Source organism: Medicago sativa, chromosome 6 (genome assembly GCF_051527215.1).
Source record: "Medicago sativa cultivar Bolivia chromosome 6, Bolivia_mono, whole genome shotgun sequence".
NCBI lineage: Eukaryota > Viridiplantae > Streptophyta > Magnoliopsida > Fabales > Fabaceae > Medicago > Medicago sativa.
The window spans coordinates 10867875-10891950 of NC_140754.1; the positions used below are offsets into that span (position 1 = coordinate 10867875).

A 24076-nucleotide genomic window follows, 5' to 3' on the forward strand; every position below is an offset into this window, starting at 1 on the left:
AGGGACCAAAGCGATCATTTTCTACTTTCACTTCAGTCCTAGTGACACCTTATGCATCTTATCAGCACAAAATATTTATCACTTCATCAATTAACATAAGTTTTTAACGTAGAGACTAAACTGACAACGGAACTCACATTCAGGAACTACACTGTATTTAATTTTGAGTCAGGTACTTATATGACAACGAGATGTAGAGTCAGGACTAAAGTGACGATTTACTCTTTCTGAAAAGAGTAGTGATATTTGAACAACCATTTCATACAACTTTTGGTGACAACTTTTTTTTCTCTCTTTTCATTGGTTAAAAACAATGAAGAGAGAAAAGGAAGAGAGAGAATAAGAGGATAATATAAGTATGAGAGAGAAAGTTGTCAAAAAGTTGTCGGTTGTACAAATATCATTTCTCTTCTAAAGAGTAATGGTAATAATCTATTCTTACATGACAATGTGATAGATGTTTATTGGATGTTCTTGTCAAAAAAAAAATGTAAAAACTATTTTACACCGTCGGTGTACCTTCATTAAAAAACCTTGAAGAAAGAAGAAAATAATTTCAATCAAAATAACAACTAGAGTGTCTCTCTCTCGCCGCACTGCCATCATCCAGCTCCGCCAAAAGCAGAACCGCCGCACCACTGCACCCTTCCTCTAGCTTCCTGTGAGGAGGTAAACCACATACACTCTCTTGGTGATTCCATAATTTTTTATTTTTTGTTAATTTTGTTGATAAAAAAAATCATTTTTAGGGTTTTGTTTAAGTCCAAAATTGGGGTTTTTTTCTTTGGGATACAATTTTTATATGTGGAGCTGATTTTTCTGATTGGGTTGTCTCTCTTGACAGTGTTTCATGTGGTTTTGATGGGTTTTTAGTTAGTTACACTTTTGGTGTAGATTTGAATTTTGCATACAAGGTGTTTGTTGAAATGTCACAATGAATTCGGTTATGTTTTTTTTTGAGCTGAACTTGTTTCCGATGATTTTAACAAGCTTGCAAGTAGATATTATATGTTAAGAGCTCGAATTTGCGAACAGGGTATTTTGTTGAAATGTTACAATGAATTTGGTTATGTTGGTTTTAACATGATTGTAAGTAGATATGATTTGTTGAAAATGTATGTTTTCTTGTTTTGTTGAGTAGAAATTCATATGAATAGTAGTCTTGCCTTTAAGGTGGTTCAAGGATTGATTTAGTATGCATTTAGATGTGTGTATGCATTTAGATTTTACATGTGTTTCTTATGGGTTATGGACAGTTTATGTATTCTAGTATTGTTTGTGTTTTGGTAAATTTGTTGGAAAAAAAAATCATTTTTAGGGTTTTGGCTAAATCCAAAATTGGGGTTTTGCTTGGGGGGCGCATTTTTTTATGTGGAACTGAATTGTCTGATTCGATTGTTTCTCTTGATAACGTCTCATGTGATTTTGACGCATTTAGAACTTGGTCTCTTTTGGTATAGGATTGGATTTTGCAAACAAGGTGTTTGTTGAAATGTTGCAACTTGCAATGAGTTTGGTTGTGTTGGTTTTTGAGTTAAACATGTTTCTAATGGTTTTAAGATGCTTGCAAGTAGATATTTGATAGAAACTGATATCAAAATATAAACTAACAGTAAGATTACAATATAATCCCAAGAAATTCGAGAGTCTTGGTTCTCGCCTCCAAGAATCCGAGAGCTTGGTCTCTCCCTACCAATCCTTTATCCCAATCCCTGAATACCTTTCTTTTCCTCTACATCTTATTTATAATAATAAGTCCTATAGCTGTTACATAGAAGTTTAGTAGACAGCAATTACTACACACAAGTAACAGTTACTTATTTATAATATTATTAAATAAACTACTGTATTATTCTATAACTGCTGCCCTTAGGAGTCCTTCAGAAGTGATTTTAAAAATTGAGTGGTTAGTAAATGTGATTCCTAGTTATGGGGTTTGAGGCTTAAAAGGTTAGTAAACAATTTGCATCTTTGTCCCAGGGTCGTAGATTCGTAGAAGTAGTGAAGATGAGTGCCGGCAAGAAAACTGGTCCCCCCAAACATCAGAACAAGATTGCTTGGAAACCTAATGCTGGTATCAAGATCAATGAAACTGTATGTATCTAACTTTTCTTCTTCCAAAATCACCCTTTTTTCTTTTAATATTAAATATAAAATTTTAATTATATACACATATATGTATATATAGATAGATATATGTAATCACACAATACAATACAGGAAGTTGGAGGAAGATTTAGACCTTTATCTGAGATAACTGGAGTGTGCCCTCGCTGTAAGGAACAAATTGATTGGAAACGACGTTATGGAAAATACAAGCCTCTTCATGAACCTGCCAAATGGTACTATTTTGTTTTTTTCCTTCTTTTTGTATATTTACATTAATAAAAATAATTTTTTGTTTTGTTCCCATTTTTTGGCATTTCGTTGATTGATTGATTAATTAGTTAACTGGGTTGTCCTTTTTGTTGTTTGGTTTGTTGCAGTCAAAGATGTTCAAAGCGTAATGTTCGCCAAGCTTACCATAATTTGTGTTTTGGTAAGTGTTATTATTTACACTTCATGTGTTTGATCTTTCTTTTTATTTTGGGGATTTGTTAGATGGGTATTTGCTAAATTATTAGTTGAATATGGGAAAAAAATTGGATTTTTGGGAGTGTTGAGGTGGAAAGAAAACAGGGTACGAGTTCAATTAGTTGGAGTTTGTGAGTTTTGTAATGGAACACATGTTTGTGAAAAGTGGTTTTACGAGATATCTGCAGAATTAGTGTACGTTTGGTTTAGCTTTTGCACAACTCAAATCGCTTCCCAATGCAATTTTGACCGTGATTTACAGAAGCTACAAATTGTAGCTTCCACTTAGATGTGAGTTTGACACTCAACCCATCGTGAAAACAACAGCCTATTAATATTAGTATGATATGGAAGGAAATAATGGATTTTTAGTAGTGTGGAGGCTGAAAGAAAAAAAGGGTACGAGTTCAATTAGTCGGAGCTTTTGAGTGCGTGAAAAGTGATTTTGGGAGATATATAAAAACAGTGAGTGTAAACGGATAGATTTGAACTAGTAACACAATGGCATTGTAAGATGGTGAAATATGATTGAACATTTAAGGTGTGAGTGAGTAGCCTAGATGAAATTAGTATAAAACTGAAAATGGGATTTCCTTTTTGATTATTTGTATTTTACTGATTGGTTTTTATGTTTGTGTAGGTTGTGCGAAGGAGCATCGTGTTTGTGCAAAATGTTGTTGCCGTGTGGAGCGTATAGTTGGAAGGTTGTTTTTCATATTTTATTTTTGATAATCCTTGTCTTTCACATTAAATGAAAGATTAACCAATTCAGTTTGTTTGTAACATTAAGTTTTATGCAAACTGAACGTTATTTAGCATTTCCTGACCTAAATACTCAACAAAGGAAAAGATGAATCTTGGTTGATATGAATTTTTCTTCTTGTAGGGACGTTTCAGAAGTTGAGGCTGAGAAAAAGATGCTTGAAGAGGTTTCTTTCTGTTTCCCACCCTCTTTTTGCATCTCTTTTCGTTGTATTTTTGGTACCCCTTTTGAATGTTAGACTTGTTCATCTGTTCATAGTAGAAACTCGAAATAATACTGGTATTTTTGCTGCAGGCCATTAAGAACGCTAGCGAGAGAGAAAGAAGATCCCTATTGCGTGCTGTAAGATACTAAAACCAAGGCTATTCATTTTTTTACAGCCTCTCTTTTATCCTAACTGGTTCCATCTAATCATGACATAATTTGAAATAAACCAAGACTATTAATTTGAATTTGTTAAACAATAACTATTTATGAAGTTCAGTAATACCTTTTGACGGTTAATTGATGCACACGCAACTCTTTTGGATAAACAAAGTCTATATTATGTTATTATGTTAGGCATGATTCATTTCCTCTCTTGTGATGGGACTAAGGTCCCTTTTGGATAAACAACTTAATGAAGCACATATAGCGTAAGTGCTTGTCGTATAAGTTATTTCTATAACGAAGATAAAATAAAGTCATTGTTTTCATAAGCTTTTTTGGCAAGCTTATGAAAATAAGCTGAATAGTTTGTAGACATGTTATAAGCCCTTTTTCGTAATCTTTTCCAAACAGTCTTATAAGTACTTATGCTAGTAGATAAGTTAAAATGAGTCATCCGAACAGACCCGGAAATAATATGGCAAAGGCATACCTGTATTGTCCATACCATGTTTGCATACTGTATTGTTCTGTAAACATGCATGCTTCTGATAATTTTTTTCTACTTTCACTATCAGATGAACAACAAAAACAAAGCTAAGAGTTCAACAGACACCCCGACAGATACAAAAGATAACAAAGTAGGAGAATTATTTCCAAATTCTTCCCTGGAAGATTATGCCAAAAAGAATGGAGTTGTCGGGAAACGTGATGATAGTAAAATTTGTGATAGCAAGCATCATGATGATGATGATGAAAGTGAGGAGGAAGTTTATGACGACGAAGATGATAATGACAGTGCGAGTGAAGAGTGTGACGAGGACAACAATGAGAACGTTCCTGATGAAGTGAATGCCAAGAATGAATGATTAAGGATATTTGAGTATAGCATTTTTGCAGAAATTACATTGTAGGGACATTTGCTTCTTTGCAGTTTGTTTTTGGCATATTTATTACGAAGTTTTGAGTGATTTTGTTTTTGCTGAATACAAATTTTGGATATTATCATATTCTTCTGTCAATCAAAATGTAACCAGAATAGATATCATGTGTCTGCCGTCAGTCACACTTAAAAGTTTTGTATGAAATATGTATGTTCTTATTTGGCTATGAGTTGATTTTATTTCAGTGCACTTTGGAAAATGCTAACTTGTGTCCTAAGGGCACAAGATAAAGATCTAAAAATAGAATTAAAATAAATGTTGCATTGAAAATATAAATTTCTAAGCTTTTAAGATTATGAATTCCAAGATCAAATTTCTATATTTTTATCTTGTGCCCTTAGGACACAAGTTAGCAAGACCCTTTAACTTTTGAAGTCTAAATTTATTAATGGTTTTTTTTTTAAACAAAATTGTAACAGTTATTATTAGTGTTTTTAACCCACTCAAACACTAGTTGATTCTTGATCTATTCTGCTGAGCATGACGATGGTTTATTCTCATAGTAAATGGCTGCAATTTCTGCCGCTTGGATTTACTTGCAATTAACCTTAAAGTCATAATTATGTGAAGGAAACTCATGCACCTTAAACAAGTAATCAGGAGTCTGCATCCTGACTAACAATGATTGTTACTCTTAAACGAAGGTAGATGCTGTATAACATGATGATTACTAAAAACCATTGAATAGATGAGAAACAAATCAACACGATGAAAATGGTAGGTGCAACTGCGGTTGCGGTGGCTTCAAAGGACCGCCGGTGAACATGATACTATTTTTTTTTTTCACCAGATTGCATTCCTCTCATTTTATGTATTTGATGATGTTGGTTGTTTGTCCTGTAACAAGTTTCAAAGAGGAGAATAATGTCTCAACTATGGCCATGTTTGAAGGCAATGGCTTCTATGTGTGGTGGTCCTCTATAGCTGGGAATGGGATAATTGTTAGCTAATGTTTTCTCCTCTTTATGACGATCTTTTGTTGCTTCCTTATAACTATGAAAGTTAATTTACTCTGAGATTATTTTTTTGTAGAATAGGAATTCAAAAGAATTGAGACTTTTCATAACAACTTTGTATATAATTTGCGATCTTATCACAATATCGCAATAGAATTTCAAATAGTTTCTCTAATCAGCTTGTTCTTGTCGTGGCTATTTCCTCTATAAATATTTGCACAAGGTTTAATATCAATAACAACTCTATAAATTGTCTACTTAAGAAATTACTACGCGTTTAGAGGGGAAAGGAAAAACAAACATGCATAGTTTCTCTAATACGTATGTACAGTTTCATTCCTCCCATTGTACATTAATCATAACAATGTTAGAAAAGAATACACCTAATCAATCCAATGTAGTCATCTAAAAAAATGAAAATAATATTTTTCCAATAGGAAAAATTTCATATCTATTCATCCAATCCAATGATTATTTCCTGAAAAATCAGTTAGAATAGCTGCTTGCTTCAATTTCAGCAGCAAATCCAATGTTCAAGTTGTAGGAGCATAAGCTATTGTGTGCATATCCATCATCCAATATCAACTACTCCCACAAAAGGAACTCAATTTACATAGTTTGGGACCATATCTTGGCTAATCAATTGAAACAATACCAGCTGCTTCTTCATCTTTTGCGCATAGGCGCTCTGAGTGAATAGACGAAGAACAATTAAAAATAAGTTAAAAATATTCACATAGATAAACGAAAGTATTGTTCAGGATGATTCAAAGTGTGCCAGATTCGTTTAATACCAAAATATTGATACAGACCAAATAATATAAATCAAGAAATAATTAACTAAATCAATTATTATTTGAACTATTTCAAGTTAAATAATTATTTCAATATTTGAATGCACCAATTTCTTCAAAAAAAAAAAATTTGAATGCACCAGATATGAATAAGAAAACAAGATTATAAACAGAGAGTATCTGACCTAGAGCATGAGATTTTACTCAAATATTCATTAAGTTGAAAACTAAATTTTAAATAAGTATTTATTTGAAAATTTGAATGCACTAGACAATAATAAGCAAACAAGCTTATGAACACAGACAGTATCTAATCAGAGAACAAGAAAGAATTCTTACTCAGATATTCATAAGCCAATATCATTGAAGTACCCCATGCTGACATGCTGACAAATCTTGGACCTAATCCTCTATATACACCTTTCCAACCATCCTCACTGATCAATTCTTTAACAACTTGTTTAACAGAGCTTTTCTTTCCATGTCCCATCACCTGTGGTGCAAACCAGTCAAAAAAAATATGAGTCAAGTTGGTTGACAAGCAAAAAAAATATAATTGGGATTAAGAGTAAAATAAAATTACAGAACTACATAATATTAGTAGTAAATTACTTCAAACTCTTCCCATTTTAAAAAGATAGAACTTGTATAATCACCAAATTTATACCGGGGTAACACATGATTTACTGTCTTTGCGTTCATAGTATCTAAAACTACTAAAAGATAATAGAAGAACATGCAGAGAAAGAGAGAGAAGGAAACAATTGTCTACAGGGATATACAAAAGAAAGAAAAACATCTAAACCATTGCAGTTGGCCCAACATAGAAAATAGGTATCAAATAAACCATTACAGTTGTCACTTTAACACCAAATCATCATTATTAGTAAAAATATAACAAACAGCCAACAAGGTTATGAATACCTGTAACCGAGTCTTGATTGTATCCAATGGAGTTGTAATGCATGATGCAGTAGCACCAGCAATAATACCCCCTGCTGCTTGAACTAAAACAATCTTTGGCAGACTAGGAGTACCTTTCTCAGATTTGGTATCATCTTCTAAGAATCTGCCAAAGCAATCAGTGAATAATGTCCTTAATATTGATGGTTCGCCTAATTGTGCAGAAATACAATATTAGTATGCATCTGATCTACTGAAATTTTATTACTCAGTTAATGATAAATCCACCATTTCAAAATTTCTTTTTTACTCTTGATAGGGTTTCTCAGTCAATTTCTTTTTTCAACTTTCCTCAGTTCCTACAAATTCATGTATCCAAGCAATTTAATCCAATCCTTTGAGGCTGAATAATCAATTATATGATCTGGCAAGGCTAAACTTCAAAATTGTATCAGATTTTAGGCAGTTTTTCCATGTCCATGGAATACAACGAAATCAGATATATGGGCTACTTTGGAAATCTATGCTATAATGGAGTACAAAGTTATACAGGACATCAGATATGCCTACAATCTGATTTGCGGGGCTACATAGGTCAACACACACATGCTACAAATGGCATAATAACCTACCAGCCTAGCAGTTAAATAGACGGAATCTCTGTAGACATTGCTTTTATAATCATTTGATAACTGATACAATATAGAAACTAAAGGAAAAGGTAACATAAAAGTAACCTAAACTTATTCATTTCATTACCATGTCTCACCTCCATAAGAAGCGTTGACTTGAGCCGTAACTTGCCCACCAAACAGCGCTAGATGGTGAATAAGTCATAACAGATAGACCAAACCCTCGGTATAACCCCCGGATTCCCTCAGACCTTATCAACTTACGAGCAACATCTAAACCCCCACTATATTGGGCATGGCCCGAGTACCCTTGCACCATCAACTTTTGGCTAATCTGAAAATCATTCAGGTAAAGGTAATAAGCATATAAGAATTGAAGAAAGTTATAACATTTGGATAAGGTAGAAGATGAGAGAAGAGAAACTAAGAATAATATGACATTAAATTCATATGGAGTTTTATGATGTGATGCAAAATACAAAACTCTATATCAGTTGAGACTTTTAATCCTATTGTTTCAATTAACTATTATTATGAAGGTCAAATATTCTTTTTTTAAATGGCATTGCAAGAGAGCTTCAGAAAAAATACAATTATCTGATATTTTGAAAAGAAAAATACATATATTTTATCAATCAGAAAATCAACAGGCATAAATGAACATCATAAGGAATTTACTTGCCACGATGAAAGACAGGGAAAAACAAAAAGAATAAACATACTGATAAGAGTATTTTTTTTCTCTCATCTCATTTGAGCATGTATAACTCTTGCCCTTAAAGAAGCAACCAAGACAACGTAGACTGAAAACGCTTGCTTGTTAAAACAGAATACCACCTTATGTCTGCAAATAAAGGACATCAACGTACATCATTGCTCTCAGTCCTTCAAAATTTTCGGATGCATCAGGCTTATTGAACTAAACATACCAATTTAATTATTTTCCCTAACTATCAAACAGAAGGATAAACCGCCAAACTCAAGTTTGAATCAAAATAAGGGTGCCAAATAGTGTTTGAAAGTAAACATACAAGTTTTGCAGCTAAAGTCAAATTGAATCACAGCACACGTGAAAAAGTATCAGTTAATATATTTCAAATTCCAATATCTGACATAGTTAGAAACAAACTTACAAGATTGTTTCCCACATTGCACTGTCAAAATAACTAAATTAACAGCATGACTAAAATGTACCACAATATTCCTTATGTATAAGTATCATACAAAAGTACACAACCATCAACGAGTCCATTTTTTTTTACACTTTCAAAGTGTAATAAAGGCAGTCAGAACAAATTATCGTACCACGTCAATTGGAACAAACACAGCTTGTGCACAGATCGACGATGTCATGCCACCAATGCCATTTGCTATGGCAGCCTGTGTAGTTTCAGATAGTTTAAATGGTTCAAGCATCTTGAAGGAAGCCACCTTTGTGGTCTCCAAGGCAGTGAGAAATATGATTCTTGCAGGAATTGCTCCGGTGACGGCAGTGCCAAACCCTTTATACAAACCACGAATCCCATCTGTTTTGAGCAATCCTTTCACAACAGAAAATGCAGTTCTCTCCGCAGTATGGTTTGAAGCAACCTGCATCCTAGTCTTCACAACAGAGACAGGGTATAGTGCCACAGTAACACCTGAAAAGAGTCCAGCTCCGACAACATAGAATTTTGTTTTATCTAGCCTACAGAAACAAAAAAGTGAACTTAATAACGTAAAGGAGCTTCACAATGCTAACTTCATTATAAGCGCTATAAAAAAATATTAAGAAAAACCATGATTTCAACATATACGAATACTTCATTATTTTCAATCTTAACTATTTCAATCAACCTTTTGATTGCGATTGTGGTTACAGTTACATCATTATCTTTTATAATACAGAAAATTACGGAAAAATTATTAGTTACAATCCCCATCAAGATCTAGCTTCCACGGATGATTTGATTGAACATTTAACAATACATTAAAAACAAGGGAAGCATCTATAATTATAGACATAAACACAAAAATCTTAACTACTTCAATCAATCTTTTAAATTGTGATTATGATCGCAGTTGCCATTACGTCATTATCAAACAGAAAATATTGATGATATGGCCACAGTTGCAATAGATATGCATCTGCGCATACCTACTCAAAATCAATGTTATAAAAACCGAACAAAACATCAATCCAGCAAGACCTACGTGGCACAATTCGACTGTTTCAAACTGTTTGAACCAAGAAGAAACCACAATCGAGGAGCCGAAATAACCAAACCGTATATAGCGACGGTTCAACATTCAACCAATTGAACTGTACTGTTCATCTCAATTTTTAAAACGTTGCTTAAACTTAAAATTTTCACTATTTGCCACCATAATTGCGGCTACAGAGATCTTAACTACTTCAATCAATCTTAACTACTTCAATCGCGTTGCAGTTACAATTCAATCATTATCAAGCAGAAAAAATCACAGAATATATACCCACAAATCACAATTGTAATAGATATGCACTAGCACATACTTACCCAAAATCAATGTTTTAAGAACCGAACAAAACATCAATCCAGCGAAACCTACGTGGCACGATTCGACTGTTTCAAACTGTTTGAACTGAGAAGAAACCACGATAACCAAACCGTATATAGTGACGGTTCACAGTTCAACCAATTGAACCGTACCATTTGGCTTGATTTTTAAAACATCACTTAAAATTTTCACTATTTTCCACCATAATTGCGGTCACAGAGATACCACAACACAATTTAGAACCACATTCTCAAAATAGTAAAATAAATTCAATAGGTATACAAGAAGCTAGTAGCATTCAACTTCAACCTAGAATCTTGAATAAATCTTGAAAAAATATATATCTTCTTATTCAGCAACAAACAAAAAAAAATCAACAATTATTATTACTAATTACTACTACTACATTTTCACCTTATAATAACCATTATTAAACAGATATTATTACCACTAATCACTACATATTTTTTTTCAGTAAAAATGAGTCAACATATATGGTTGATATTTCTAGTTATTTATTGTAATTTTTGTTCGATTTCTTTGACACATTCAGAAAAGCGTAATCTAATATAGAAGTAAAGAAAAGAGAAAACGAAAATAGAATTACGAATTAAGAAAAAGATTGAAAAATTAAATGAAGAATGAAATCGAAAATGAAGAAAGGAAGTAGCGTTATACCTGTCCCAGTTGATTTCGGGAGCAGCCATTGAAGAAGCGTGTGTTGAGATTTTGCAGAAAATTGAAGAGTTTATGAATTGAATTTGCGTGTTCAAGAAGAAGAACTATTACTATAAAACCCTTAATTATCATAGGGAAGAGAAAAGAATGAACGAAAAGAGAATATACTCTTTTTGTCATTTTAAAATAGTCCCTCAATTTTGAAAATAACATTTTTTTTTTTTAAGGAAGCCACTTGAGTACTTATAAATATTAACATCATGGTAAATATATCAGGATCGATAACGCGAGGGAATAGTTAATATTACCCCTTCTTATTTTAACGCGAGGACAAAAAAAGACTATTACCCTTTCTTATTTTGGACCCAATTACTTCCTTTTTTTTAAGTATTTGAGATAAAGTTTATAGATGATATAGATTGGACTTGGGAAGTTGGCCAAGTTGATTGAACAAATTGGTTGGCGCTTTGTCGTTTCAAATATGGAATGGTACCTTCAAGTGCTCTCACGTTTAACCGACTATGAAAAATAGTGGAAGTGGAGATAAGAGGGGATAGAAAATGTCTACATTTTGCTAGATTTTGATTAGTATATTTATGGACCTGGATTCGCTGTAGAAATTCCATCCACTTATACGCTGTAGTGAATCTCATCCATAGATTTTAGATTAGACGGTTCAGATTTCAAACACAGTTTCACAAAGTAAAACGATCTTAGTCACCCATTTGAAATTGGACGGAACATATCAATTACAACATCCTACTGTAACCGCAAGATATCCAATTCCTATATTTATAGTGAAGGAATTATTTAAGGAGAATGATGATGCATCATTTTGGAAATGACCCCGTGCTCAATCTCATGTCTTTTGTCCATTGCGACATCAGAAGCAATACAAGGAGGATTTTCCTCAATCCCAATAGAATCAATTGAAATTAAATCAAACTTAGCTAGAGAATGAGCAATAACCTTACCAACTCTACGCACCTGAGAAACTAAAAATAAAGAAAACAGACAACTAAGACTCTAACGGTCATTAATCACCAAACCAAAGTAAGAATTATCATCGATGGGCAATTTCAAAGCCTTGACCAAATCAAATGAATCACCTTCCACGACAATGTTTTGAAAACCCATATCATAGGCAAATTGAATTGCCAACCGAAATCCTAGAGCTTCTCATTTCCTTCCTCATTTTACCACATAATAATAGTTTCAAATTTGTCAAAAAAAATATTGATAATAATAATAGTTCCATTCACAATCAAATAATACAAATAGTTTTCCATCAACTGGAAAAATGATTTTGTTTTTACTCAAGGCAGTTAAAATATTTGTTTATTTTACATGCAACATATCTGTTAAGCTACTCGCCCAATGCCTATGGCGGTTTTTATGAGCAAATACAGATTTTGTTTCCTAGGATCAATGTCTTAAACTATTTGCCACTATTTTTTTGTACAATGAACGCAATGAGGTTGGTATCTAGTATCATCTCATGTAAGGGTGCGAATAGACCAGATCATCCGAAAATGATTTACTCATTCATTAGGCAACCATGGATAAGCGTCAGTTGGTGGCATCACACAGTTGTCGCCATTGAAATAGATCCTCCGGGGAAAAGCCCAACCTTTATCGAAAGTAAAACTCTTATCCTTTCGGAAAAGTAGCTCTGGTTGTACATTACCAGCAGGACCGGCTTGCATGAGTAAATCATTGTAAAATTTAACTCCCCAAATCATTGTTGCATCATCTGTTAAAAGAGACACAATGTTCACACACTGATTAGGATGAAAATTTAGAATATCACGGAAATTTACTACTCAAGAAATTTGAAAATCCCTTCATAATCTTAGGGTTTGTATCTACCGATAAAAGTATTTGTGAGACTGTTTAATAGTGCTTACGAAAATAGTTTATGTTATCTTTTGTTATATAAATAGCTTCTAAATAATCACTTAGTGATAATTGTGTGATAAGTGTTTATGCTACAAGTGTTTAACTAAGTTGTTTATCCAAACAGGACCTAAGAATGGTTGTCAGGTATACTACTAATAACTACACTTGATTTAAAGCCGTACACTATATTCAATTAAGTAGAAGAAACATCGATGCGTATTTTATGTCGATAGAAAGATAGCAAATCCTTGAAAAATGTTACACAAACTTACTTATTGATTTGTAGTTGAAACTGGAAAGTTGAGTCAGATTGTAAAAGTTTGGATGCTGAACAACCAAGTTCCAATCTGAGTAATTCATCCTGTAATTTGAATTAGTAATAGTGACCTTTACGCGCCAATACTCCTTGTCGTTAAGATTAATGTGCCAGTGAACTTGGATAGGACACATATGACTAGTACATTGAACCAAAGGCGTTGTACTATTCTTTGGAAAGTTGTTAACAACTGAGGTCAAATTCGGCGCACTTGGACTGTAACCACACAGAAAAAGGAAATGTGTGAGTGTATAATATTAATTTCAAATAAATATACATTTTAGTCATTGAAATTGTAAGGGTCTGTCGGTTCAATCCCTCAAATTTGTGAAATAACAATTTAGTCCCTTTACAATTTCAAGGACTAAAATGCAAAATATCAAATTTGAGGGATTTAATTGACCAGCCCGTTTAGAAGAAAATCATATATCAAGAGTAGTGAAATCTTACTCTACACAGCTTCCTGATTGAGCTGAGTTGCCCTGGCAGCCGCATGAACATGTTGGGCAGGGTACGATAGTATCATTATAGAATGATGAGAGAGCGACGCAACAAGTTGGAGTTTTCGGAGCTAGAAATTGTGAATATGTGCATCTCACATTCCATGTCACTGAAAAAATCAGAGTAATGTTAAGGTATAAGTAAATCATAATATCTTGCTGATAGGGAGTAAAAAAAAACTATGCTCAAGGACCAGTTTTAAACTCAATCCTAAAAATGATAAAATTATTACTATAGTATCAGATTTTGGTACTAACAATTCGATAAACCTCAGCTATACAACTAATTGGCAGAATTTGGTTTAAGTAATAGGAGGATAGGAAAGAAATTAGTGTCAAAAGCACAAATTTAAGCTTTTTTGAACAAGAGCACTAATTTAAGCTTATCTACTACTAGCATGAGCATTTATGAGACTATTTAGAAGATCTTATGAAAAACGTTATGACATGTTCATAAGTTGCTTTCAGCTTTTTACATAAGCCCTCTAGGATAAACAACTTATAGCTCATATGAAAACAATTTGTCTTTATATTCTTTTAGTATAGAAATACTATGGACATAAGTACTTATATGGTTAGTGCCAGGGGCGGATCTATATAGAGGTGAGGGTGTGCACCTGCACACCCTGAAATTTCAAAATTTGCACATATAACCTTATATTTATTGCACTTTGCATACCCTGAAAATTTCTCTTTGCACCCGTGGTTCACTATTCTGTCACAAAGAAATAAAAAACTGAAGTAAGAAGTGAAGGTGAATCGTAACCCAGCATACTGGAAGGAGAAGTGGAAGGAGGCAACTTTTGTTTTAATGATTAGCCAACAATTAACTAGGGTTTTGTATGTATCTTATTCATGGACTTGGGTCAAATGTTACTTTGGGCCAAGAGTGGACTTTAAGAGATGTTTCTTTTTCTTACCCCGTATGTAACTTATAAGCATTCTTTTGGATTTTTATTTGACAAAAGTACTCTTTTGGATAAATTAAAAGATGGAAAATAGTTATTATTATCGATATTATTATGTATACTCATTGTATGTATTACTATAGTCGTTATAAATATTACTACTATATATTAGTGTAGGGTTTTGTAAAATATATAATGGTGTAGGTTTTTTCTTCTAAATGTATCCTTTGTTTATTTTTTATTTATTTATAATTTTACTTAATAAACCAATTTTCTAATTTTAGATCAAATCCAAAATAATATACGTATAATTCAAATTTAAATAAAAAAATAGTAATTAATATAAAAGAAAAGTAATTTTGACAAGAAAAAAAAATGATTGAATTTGTAAAGTTTGAACTACATGAATTTTTTTTGCACCCCCTGGGCCAGGGTCCTGGATACGCCACTGGTTAGTGCTTATGCTATAAGAGATGATTAACTTACTACGCGCTTGAGTCACACTCCATTTGTCTGATGTTATAAATCTAGTAGGTTTCACAATTTTTGTTGCCCCACATGTATAACCTGGTCCAGGTGCGTTCAAGGTGAAATTTTTCGGCAGTTTGGCAGTTTTGTTAGTTGTACCAGCTCCACCGACGCTGACTTGAAATGCTGAAACTGCATTTATTGGATCCTGTTCCCATGAGCTGAGAACACCGCCTCGGCAACAATTTGCAATTTGTTGATTATAAGGCATCCCAGGAAGTAAATCTATGACCGTTGGATGTTTTTTACAGCAATGTGGGATGGCTCCTTTAAATTTCGAACAATCTCCTTGTTCAGTTGCCTGACCTCCCACGATGGCCCATATTACCTCGTTATTTGCCCAATTCCATCCTAATGACCATCCAGGTGCCGATATATGACGATAACGTTGGAAGTTGTTCATTGTAACAACAGCCTGTTAGACAAAGAGGGAACTTGTTAGCAGTAGATATCGAACCTTGGAACTTCTACATAATACTCCTTTAGTGTCCCAACGCGTACAGGACTACACCTTTGGAGAGAATCACATTTCAATATATTATCATAGTGAAAACAAGTTCAATAAAGTAATATAATGATGTAATGAGATGGTACAATACAATTTGGCGTTTTTGTAAACCTTTATATGCACTATCAGTATATGGTTCGTTATTAGACTCTATAAATAAACTCGTTTAATTATAAGAGTTTATTCAATCATTTTACAACTTTAATTGTATATACACACACTTGAAAAAGCTATAATAGTATCCCCAAAATCACGGTGTGTATGATATGTTTTTGTCTGATTTGATCATTGAGGGAGAGAAGAGATGGGATGTTGATAAAATAGTCAATTTGTTTTCTGTTGAAGGGGTGCGTGCTATTCTGGAAACTCCCTTATTTGGCTTGGTTCAGGAAGACAAAGCATTTGGCAAGAGGAGCGCAATCGTCTATACTCGGTGAAGTCCGGATACGGTATTGCTGTGTGGGAAATCATACCATCGTATCAACATCATGTGCCTGGTGAGTGGACTAAGCTGTGGAAAGTTAACGCACTGCATAAGGCTCGCAATTTGCTATGGCGGATCTGTCGTGGCTGTGTTCCAACGCGTGCTAAGTTGGTTCAACGACATGTTCACTTTCCCCTGTCTGTCCTTGGCGTGAAGGGTAAGCGGAAACTGATTTGCCTATCTGTTCCATTGTTGGCTCGGGTAAGCAACTGTCGCAGTTTGGGAGAGCTGATTTTTAATCTGCAGCCAGGAAAGTTCAGACACATCAGGGAGGTTTGCGGTTCTGTTATGGCATATTTGGTCTGCTCGCAATGACCTGTTTCGGAACTAGGTCCGTGCGTCAAATGCAACATCGTTAGGCATTTCATAGAGCTGATGGTACTGCTGCTACTGGATGTTGTGTTCGCAATGCTGAGGGGGTGTTTGTGCTGGTCTAAACGACGTGGAAACATGCTCAGTTGAGGCTTTCATTGGCACTCATGGAAGCAATTCGGTTGGCTGTGCATCAAGGGTGGACAAAGGTGATTTTTGAGACGGATTCCCATACTCTCGCGGACTGTATTTCTTCCCACAGATTTGGAGCTTCTGAGTTATATGTCATAGTTTCTAATATTATTTCTAAGTTAGCTTCCCATTCCGACTTTGAGGTAAAGTTTGTTAGGCGACAGGCGAATATGGTTGCTCATACGCTTGCTAGGGCGGCCTGTTCTTGGTCTAGTCACCATGTTTTGAAGATTTGTCCTCGTTGTATTGAACCTCTTTTAATTAATAATATCGGTCAAGTTGGTTTCGGTCACAAAAAAAAAAAAAAAGTGTGAGCTAAAATTCAAACCCTACCACTTTCCTAATTATGTTTTCAAAGTAAGAATAGATGCATAACACAGAGAGCAACTGGTATAGTGGTGTGAACATGTAGCTCCATCACGAAAATGTGTTCAATTAAATAGTAAAATGTTTCTAAATATTAATATTAATAGGTGATAAAGTAAATCAATGTACTTACAACATAACCATCAGGTGTCCAACTTATAATATCCCATTTGATTGTGATATTTCCATGTGGATCAAGTGGATCATAAGCTTCTGAAAGAAAGAACATAGACAAATTGAAGTGATTAAGTCTAAATTAACATGAAGGAAAGCTACGGTAGACAACCTTTGGGTGATGAAGGCACTTTTGAGAGGGTTTGAGTTGGTCTCCGGATTGAAGATTAATTTTTTTAAAAGCTCTCTAATAGGAGTTAATATTCCGGAGGATTTTATGGTGATGGCTTGTACTTTTTTGAATTGTAGTCAAGGGAGCCTTCCATTTAAATATTTGGGGCTACCGGTGGGTGCAAATCCTAGAAGCTTGTCAACATGGGAACCGATGTTGGAGACTTTGCGTGGAAGGTTGAACTCTTGGGGGCATAAGTATATTATTAGCTTTGGTGGTAGAATTGTACTACTAAACTCGGTGCTTAATTCAATTCCCATTTTTTATTTGTCGTTTTTGAAGTTACCGGTCCATGTTTGGAAGAAGATTGTTAGAATTCAACGAGAATTCCTTTGGGGAGGGGTGGATGGGGGCAAGAAAATTAGTTGGGTGAGGTGGAAATCGGTGTGCCATCAAAAGGAAAATGGAGGGATTGGGATTAAAGATGTGAGGGTAATGAACGTGAGTTTATTAGCCAAATGGAGATGGAGGTTACTAGATGGGGAAAAAGCTTTGTGGAAGGATGTGCTTGAGGTAAAATACGGCCCTTGTAAGGAGTGTGTTTTGGAAGGTGGAGGTATTTCTTGGCCGAGGTTCACTTCGGTTTGGTGGAAGGATGTGGTTAAGTTGGAGGATGTTGGGGGCATTGGTTGGTTTAATGGTGAGATTTGCCGTAAGGTGGGGAATGGTTTGAAGACGAGTTTTTGGAAAGTTAAATGGTGTGTTGATGGGAGTTTTGCGCAAAAATATCCAAGACTTTTTTCAATCTCTAATCAAAAGGAGGCTTTAGTGGGGGAGATCGGGGTGGTTTCGGAGGCGGGTTGGAATTGGAACTTTATTTGGAGAAGAACGCTCTTTGTGTGGGAGGAAGAGCTACTTCTTAGTCTCTAGGAGGATTTGGAAGGAGTAAGGTGGTCAAATGAGGAGGATGAGTGGCGTTGGAGTCTAGAAGCGAATGGTTGTTATTCGGTGAAATCGGCCTATTTGAAGTTGGAGGGATTGGTGTTGAGAGAAGAGTTGTGGGGGGTTGAGGAGAAACGGGTGTTTGCAAATATGTGGAAGAGCACGGCCCCGTCTAAAGCGGTGGCGTTTGGGTGGAGGATGATTCTTAATCATATCCCGACAAGAGATAATCTTGCGTTTAGGAATGTGTTATCACCGGAAGCATCAACGTTATGTGTGATGTGCAATGTGAAGGAAGAATCGGCGTTACATCTATTTTTACATTGTGATGTTGCGAGTTTGGTGTGGCTTAAATTGATGTTGTGGTTGAATTGTACCTTTCTAATGCCTCCAAATTTCTTTGTTCATTGGGAATGTTGGAGTGTTGGGGGGAATTCTAAAAAAGTAACCGAAGGTTTTTGGTTAATTTGGCACACAACGATTTGGGTGTTGTGGAATAGGAGAAATGACAAGATCTTTAAGGGGAGAAATTTTGAGGTGGAGGAATTGGTTGAGGAGATTAAAGTGCTATCTTGGAGATGGACGTTAGAAAGATTGAACACTCCATCCTGTCTTTTTTATGAATGGTGTTGGAATCCGAGGTTTTGCCTTGATAGATAGTGGAGGGGCTTAGTCTTGTTGGCTTCCTGTTTTTTGGGTGCGTGTTTACTGGTGTTTGTTGCTTTGTTAGTGGATCTGCTGGGGACAGTGACTGGAAGCACCTGGCTGTTGGTTTTTGTTGTTAGCTGGTATGTCTTGTTGCATTTCCTAGTCAGCCTTGGTTTAGGCACTAGTGGTGGCTACTTTTGTTACTAGTCTCTTTGTCCTAATGTGGGGGGAAGGTAGTTTTTTGTTCCAGTTTGGTGTGTTTGGTTTGCGTGTGGCTTTTGGGAGGTGCTTCTGGAGCTGTGTTGGTTTTTCTTTCGGTCCCTGAGACTTCCTTCTGTAGAGGTGGTGAGGCGTGCGTATGCATTAGGCCTCTTTTTGTATACTCCGGCCTCATTATTTTAGGAGTTGTTAGGGTTGTTTATTTGGTTGGTGTTCCGTCTATATGCGGCACCGCGTGTTTTGTTGTTGTTTTTGCTTTCGCCGCGAGTAGAAATGCTCCTTGCATTCTCTCGTCGAGAATAAATTTGCCATTTCAAAAAAAAACATGAAGGAAATAAAGTAATCAATGAACCTTTAAACCTTCTCTATAACATACTGCAAATTAAACAACAAAGCAATGAGCAATGGAAAGTACAATGTAAATCATGCGAGACACAAAGTTTCTGGACTTTCTACGGTAAAGAACAACGAAAGTAACCAAGCAAATATTTTGTTCAAGTCAATGACTTGATTATGCAATTAAACCACTTTATAATGTTACACAACCCGACCGTAATTGTGGTCACATTTCAGCGTGATTCTCTATAATATCAAAGATTGTGACGCAATTGCACGTGTTAATGCAACTATTACCGCAATTGTTATTTAAAACTTTGACCTTAGTGTTGTGGAGACATGTGGGGCATCCCTAACAATGGCCACGTAGACTTTTTTCACTTTTGCTAACAAATACTCGAATAAATACACCCTGAAAGGTGGAATGTGGTGATTCGGGTTCAAACTCATGACTCCACGTAAAATATCCTCACAGCCAAATCCCTAGGTTGCATGAAATTGCAATCACAATTGACCCTTTTCCAATACATTTTGAACAACATGAAACAAACACTAAGGTACACATTCACATCATTAAAATAAAACACTAAAAAAAAAATATAATTGGTTCCAACAGAGATTAAAACAGCACACCCCATGAATAAAAAACACAGAAGGAATAAAAAGTTCAAATCTTAATGAAAATAAAATAATTCAGCATTACATGAAACAGAAGAAGAAGAAGAAAAATAAGAACATGTTGAAGTGTAAAACAACGTAAACAAGAGGAACAAAAGTATGCATGGACAATGTTTAAGGAAAGGGATGAACAACATTGTTTTTTGTTTTTGTCGGAGTTGTGACAGTATCTCTCTGACTCAAACAGAATGAGAATTGTTGCCTGATCAAAACACTGGAAGTCAAAGAATAAAACAAACAATAAATAAATATATATTTTTTATTTTACCAATATACTACCTCCGTCCCTAATTATTAGACCCTCTTGCTAAGAAAAAAAAATGTGTCCCTTTTTAGAAGACCCTTTAGTATTTCCAAATTCATTAATTATTTCTTTACCAACATATCTTTATTTATTTTGCTTCTTTTTCTTGAATCAACAATGAATACTATGTTGAAAACATACTCCCCCCGGTCCTATATATAAGAAAAGATTCTTTTTTTAGATATATTGAATAATTAATGTATCTTGTTTACAATGAAGACTAGATACATTAATTATTAAATGTATCTAAAAAAAGAATATTTTCTTATATATAGGACCGGAGGGAGTAAATTAACTCTCTCTTTAAGGATAAAATTGTAAAAACAATAGTATTTATATACAAATTTAATATTACAACCAACTTTCTTAATCTCCGTGATTTTGACAAAAGGCTCCTATATTTAGGGACGGAGGTAGTAAGTAATTTTTTTTACAAACATAAATATATGTAAGTTTAATAAAAAAGATATGAAAAATGTTAACCAATACTCCTTTATGAAACTTCATTTTTCATAAAATTACATCTATAATACTCCTTTATTAACCATACATTTTTCAATTATGGAATATATATTTTCAACGTCGTGTACCAATAGTATATGTAGTATCTAATAACTCAGGATAGTTATAAATCTATACTTGAGTCCAACAACCTCCAATTTAATAACTCGTTTTATAGTGACTTGTTTTTACTATGAGATCCGGACCCCCAATTTCATTGAGAGAGACAACCATGTTAGAGATCATCATTTAGTAACAGACAAGACAACCATGTTAGAGATCATCACTTAGTTATAAGTTTACTCTTTCTCCATGTGATCCTTGATTCGAGATTGACACTAGAAATACAAAAAAAACTTTATTTGGGTCACATATGAAATGGACCTGAATACAGTCTTTTTTAAATTGGTAGATGAAATGACAAACACCACTGATAGTCACACACGTAATTGTTTGTATTGATTTGCACATAACTGATATATATATATATATATATATATATATATATATATATATATATATATTATATTTTACTTTGTATGTTGAGTAAAAAATAATCTTAATTGTATTTTAAATTTATGTCATGATGAACGTGTAACTCTAGTTTACCTATTATATTTTGCAAAACTAAATTGTTTAATTTTGTAATTACTACCAAGTCTCTATACATTATTATTTTAGTGGCTCATCAAAAGGGAAGGCTCAAGACTTAAAGATAAACAAAATAGATAGCAAATATGAGACTGACTAGAGTGACATTCTTGACAAAGAGGCATATTGGGGGGGGGGGGGGGGCGGGCGACTCCTACTAGTGTATAATAAGGATACTAAGAATGGAAATAGGCAAATAGTGAGAACCTTCGACTACTCTTGCCATTCTACTTGGTATGAAAATGATTAGGAGTGGAGAGGTAATGGGGTAGGAAATGTGTACATTTTGCTTGGAATTGGCTATGCTAGAACATGGTGGAATATTTTTTTTATTTCCTAGGATGTATAGTAAGTTAGGTACTCCTTCCGTCCCTATATGTAACTCCTCTTTGTTTTTTTCACATTTCTTAAGAAAAGTTGTTAGTGTAATTAATGTGTCTATTTTGTGTGTTAATATTACCAAATTATCTTTTGTTTGTATGTGTATTAAATTTGACTTTTCATATTTCAAGGCAAGTTAGTAGTATAAATTAGGGGTATGTTTAGGAAAAAAAATAATAAATGTATGTAGTAATTTGAAACGGGGTTTACATTCAGGGACAAAAATAAAATCAAATGGGTGCTTAGATATAGGGACAGAGGGAGTACTTCAAAACATTTGTGGAGAAATAGGCATAATTTGAAGTGTAAATATTCGTTGAAATAGACAAAGTTTTTTTTTTTTTTGAGCAAGAAATAGACAAAGATATCAAGGAAAGACTTCAAGTTACTTGATTGGTTTAATTGTGTTTAGCTTTTGTAGGGGAAGGAGGAGTTCTGGACCTTTTGAGCAAAAAGAATAATCTACAATACTCATCGTTGAAAAGATTAAGATTACTCTTTGGTGTCTTTTGATTACATCCTTTAAATTGCAATTGAGTTCATTTTATCTTTTTTTATCTCGTGTCTGTTTGATCTTTGATACATAGTATGTAAAAGAAGTTTCTTTGCTTCTCTTCTTTGATTGTAAAAAAATATGAGCGGATATTTGTTTAGTTCATTTTTTTTAACTAAAGATATCTTCTGTGTAGAAATATAAAGATTATTTTTTAGAAATGACTAAGATTCATTTAATGTGTTAACATCTCCTAACAATATTTTTTAGTTGATAAATGATTCAACTCAAATTTCATAAAATTTTGATATTTATGTGAGATTTTCACTCGGTAAAAGGTAAGTACTGTGAACATGGTAAAGTCAACATTGTTGACTATTGAATGTCATGGCAATTTGTCAAGTGGTAAAACTAAAGCCACTTTTGTTGACTTTAGGCATGCAAGCAAAGTGAAAACTTGGTTTGTCTTTGAAATTTTAAATATGGTGACTATCATGACAAAAATTGAAGCAAATTGTCAAAAGACAATTTCAAGTTGTATTGCCTACCATTTTTGACAATTTGCATGCATTTTCTTTTGTTTTGTTCGGCACATTACCTCTATAAATAGAGGGAAGCTGAAAGGAGAACATGCATCCCAAATCATAACAACACAAGCACCAAGCAAAGCTTGTTTAGAGTAGTGAGAGAAGAAATATAGAGAGAAAAAAATAGTTTCTTCTGTGAGGTTTCTCCTAGGTTGTGTTAGTTAATATTCTCCTATTTATAAGAGAGAGTGTTAATTGTACTCTCCTTGTATTTAGAGAGAGGTCCTGTAATTTCTTCCACTTAGTGAAAGTTCTCTACTCTTGCCCCGTGGTTTTTTCCCCTTATTTGTTGAGGGGTTTCCACGTAAAATATTGTGTGTTCAGTTCCTCTTTTCTCGTCTCTTATTTTAGTTGCGTGATAATATTTTGTCTTACTCTGGTACCTAACAAGTACAACTATCTTTAAGTCTTGCTTCCTATAGGTTGAGTCCCTAAAATGATAGTAATATATAAAGACTTAGCACTAATTAAAATATTAAACAATCTATTTTTATAAAACAAAGTTGATAAACCTGGAACCACACTTTCATCATGACTGGAACTCAAATAATTAAGATTATTTTTCACTCAAACATACAAAGTATACAGATATAATATGTATCACTTATGTGCAAATGGGCATCGTTCCTTATCATAGAAGTAATGCATAATTGTGTGATTAAAAGTAATGAAAGTGACATTCACCCTCGCCACAAAAACACACCTTACTTAACAACCTCCCTATATAGTCTCTACCTCATTCCAACCTTCTTTGAACTTTGAAGGGCCAAGGTTTTTTTAACAATATTTGAAGGTTAAGATACATGCAATGAGTATTATAAAAAGTCACTTTTTAATTATTATTTTTCTATTTATCTTGAAAAAATTAAATAAATTTTATTTTTTTAACAAATAAAGTAAATTTAGT

The 24076-nt window shown here is 34.0% G+C and overlaps 3 protein-coding genes across 4 annotated transcripts; 1 reads left to right on the forward strand and 2 right to left on the reverse strand.

Moving 5' to 3' along the window:
* Window positions 1-552: 552 nt before the first annotated feature.
* On the forward strand, window positions 553-4831 carry LOC146912771 (small acidic-like protein). Of its 2 annotated transcripts, none has more exons than XM_085722254.1 (8): window positions 553-669; window positions 1981-2094; window positions 2221-2342; window positions 2487-2539; window positions 3215-3278; window positions 3461-3503; window positions 3632-3679; window positions 4282-4831. In XM_085722254.1, exons 2-8 carry the CDS (start codon window positions 2008-2010, stop codon window positions 4570-4572), a joined length of 708 nt encoding a protein of 235 aa, XP_085578380.1. In that variant the 5' UTR covers window positions 553-669; window positions 1981-2007; the 3' UTR covers window positions 4573-4831. The 2 variants fall into 2 exon arrangements, with proteins under 2 accessions (XP_085578380.1, XP_085578381.1); XM_085722255.1 differs by having other exon boundaries at window positions 553-661.
* A 1062-nt stretch (window positions 4832-5893) lies between these two features.
* LOC146912772 (uncharacterized) lies at window positions 5894-11426 on the reverse strand. The gene is made up of 6 exons (XM_085722253.1): window positions 11131-11426; window positions 9238-9619; window positions 8070-8266; window positions 7322-7466; window positions 6737-6890; window positions 5894-6291 (listed from the first exon to the last, which is right to left on the reverse strand). Exons 1-6 carry the CDS (start codon window positions 11157-11159, stop codon window positions 6239-6241), a joined length of 960 nt encoding a protein of 319 aa, XP_085578379.1. The 5' UTR covers window positions 11160-11426; the 3' UTR covers window positions 5894-6238.
* Window positions 11427-12350: 924 nt separating this feature from the next.
* Window positions 12351-20459, reverse strand: LOC146912773 (COBRA-like protein 1). Its single transcript, XM_085722256.1, has 6 exons — window positions 20311-20459; window positions 17277-17353; window positions 15240-15696; window positions 13796-13955; window positions 13302-13561; window positions 12351-12883 (listed from the first exon to the last, which is right to left on the reverse strand). The coding sequence occupies exons 1-6, from the start codon at window positions 20387-20389 to the stop codon at window positions 12672-12674; spliced, it is 1245 nt and encodes a 414-aa protein (XP_085578382.1). The 5' UTR covers window positions 20390-20459; the 3' UTR covers window positions 12351-12671.
* Between the last annotated feature and the right edge of the window lie 3617 nt (window positions 20460-24076).

What these genes read in the sequence shown, in the direction of transcription:
- LOC146912771 (XM_085722254.1), top strand. Translation starts at nt 2,008, where the DNA reads ATGAGTGCCGGCAAGAAAACTGGTCCCCCCAAACATCAGAACAAGATT. An exon ending in CTTCATGAACCTGCCAAATG is followed by an intron (nt 2,343 to 2,486) that starts GTACTATTTTGT and finishes GGTTTGTTGCAG; the next exon opens with TCAAAGATGTTCAAAGCGTA. An exon ending in TTACCATAATTTGTGTTTTG is followed by an intron (nt 2,540 to 3,214) that starts GTAAGTGTTATT and finishes ATGTTTGTGTAG; the next exon opens with GTTGTGCGAAGGAGCATCGT.
- LOC146912772 (XM_085722253.1), bottom strand. Translation starts at nt 11,159, where the DNA reads ATGGCTGCTCCCGAAATCAACTGGGACAG. An exon ending in TGTTTGTTCCAATTGACGTG is followed by an intron (nt 8,267 to 9,237) that starts GTACGATAATTT and finishes AATGATTTTCAG; the next exon opens with ATTAGCCAAAAGTTGATGGT. An exon ending in CAATCAAGACTCGGTTACAG is followed by an intron (nt 6,891 to 7,321) that starts GTATTCATAACC and finishes TTTGCACCACAG; the next exon opens with GTGATGGGACATGGAAAGAA.
- LOC146912773 (XM_085722256.1), bottom strand. Translation starts at nt 20,389, where the DNA reads ATGTTGTTCATCCCTTTCCTTAAACATTGTCCATGCATACTTTTGTTC. An exon ending in GAGTGTGACTCAAGCGCGTA is followed by an intron (nt 13,956 to 15,239) that starts GTAAGTTAATCA and finishes TGATTTTTTCAG; the next exon opens with TGACATGGAATGTGAGATGC. An exon ending in CAATCAGGAAGCTGTGTAGA is followed by an intron (nt 13,562 to 13,795) that starts GTAAGATTTCAC and finishes GTGTGGTTACAG; the next exon opens with TCCAAGTGCGCCGAATTTGA.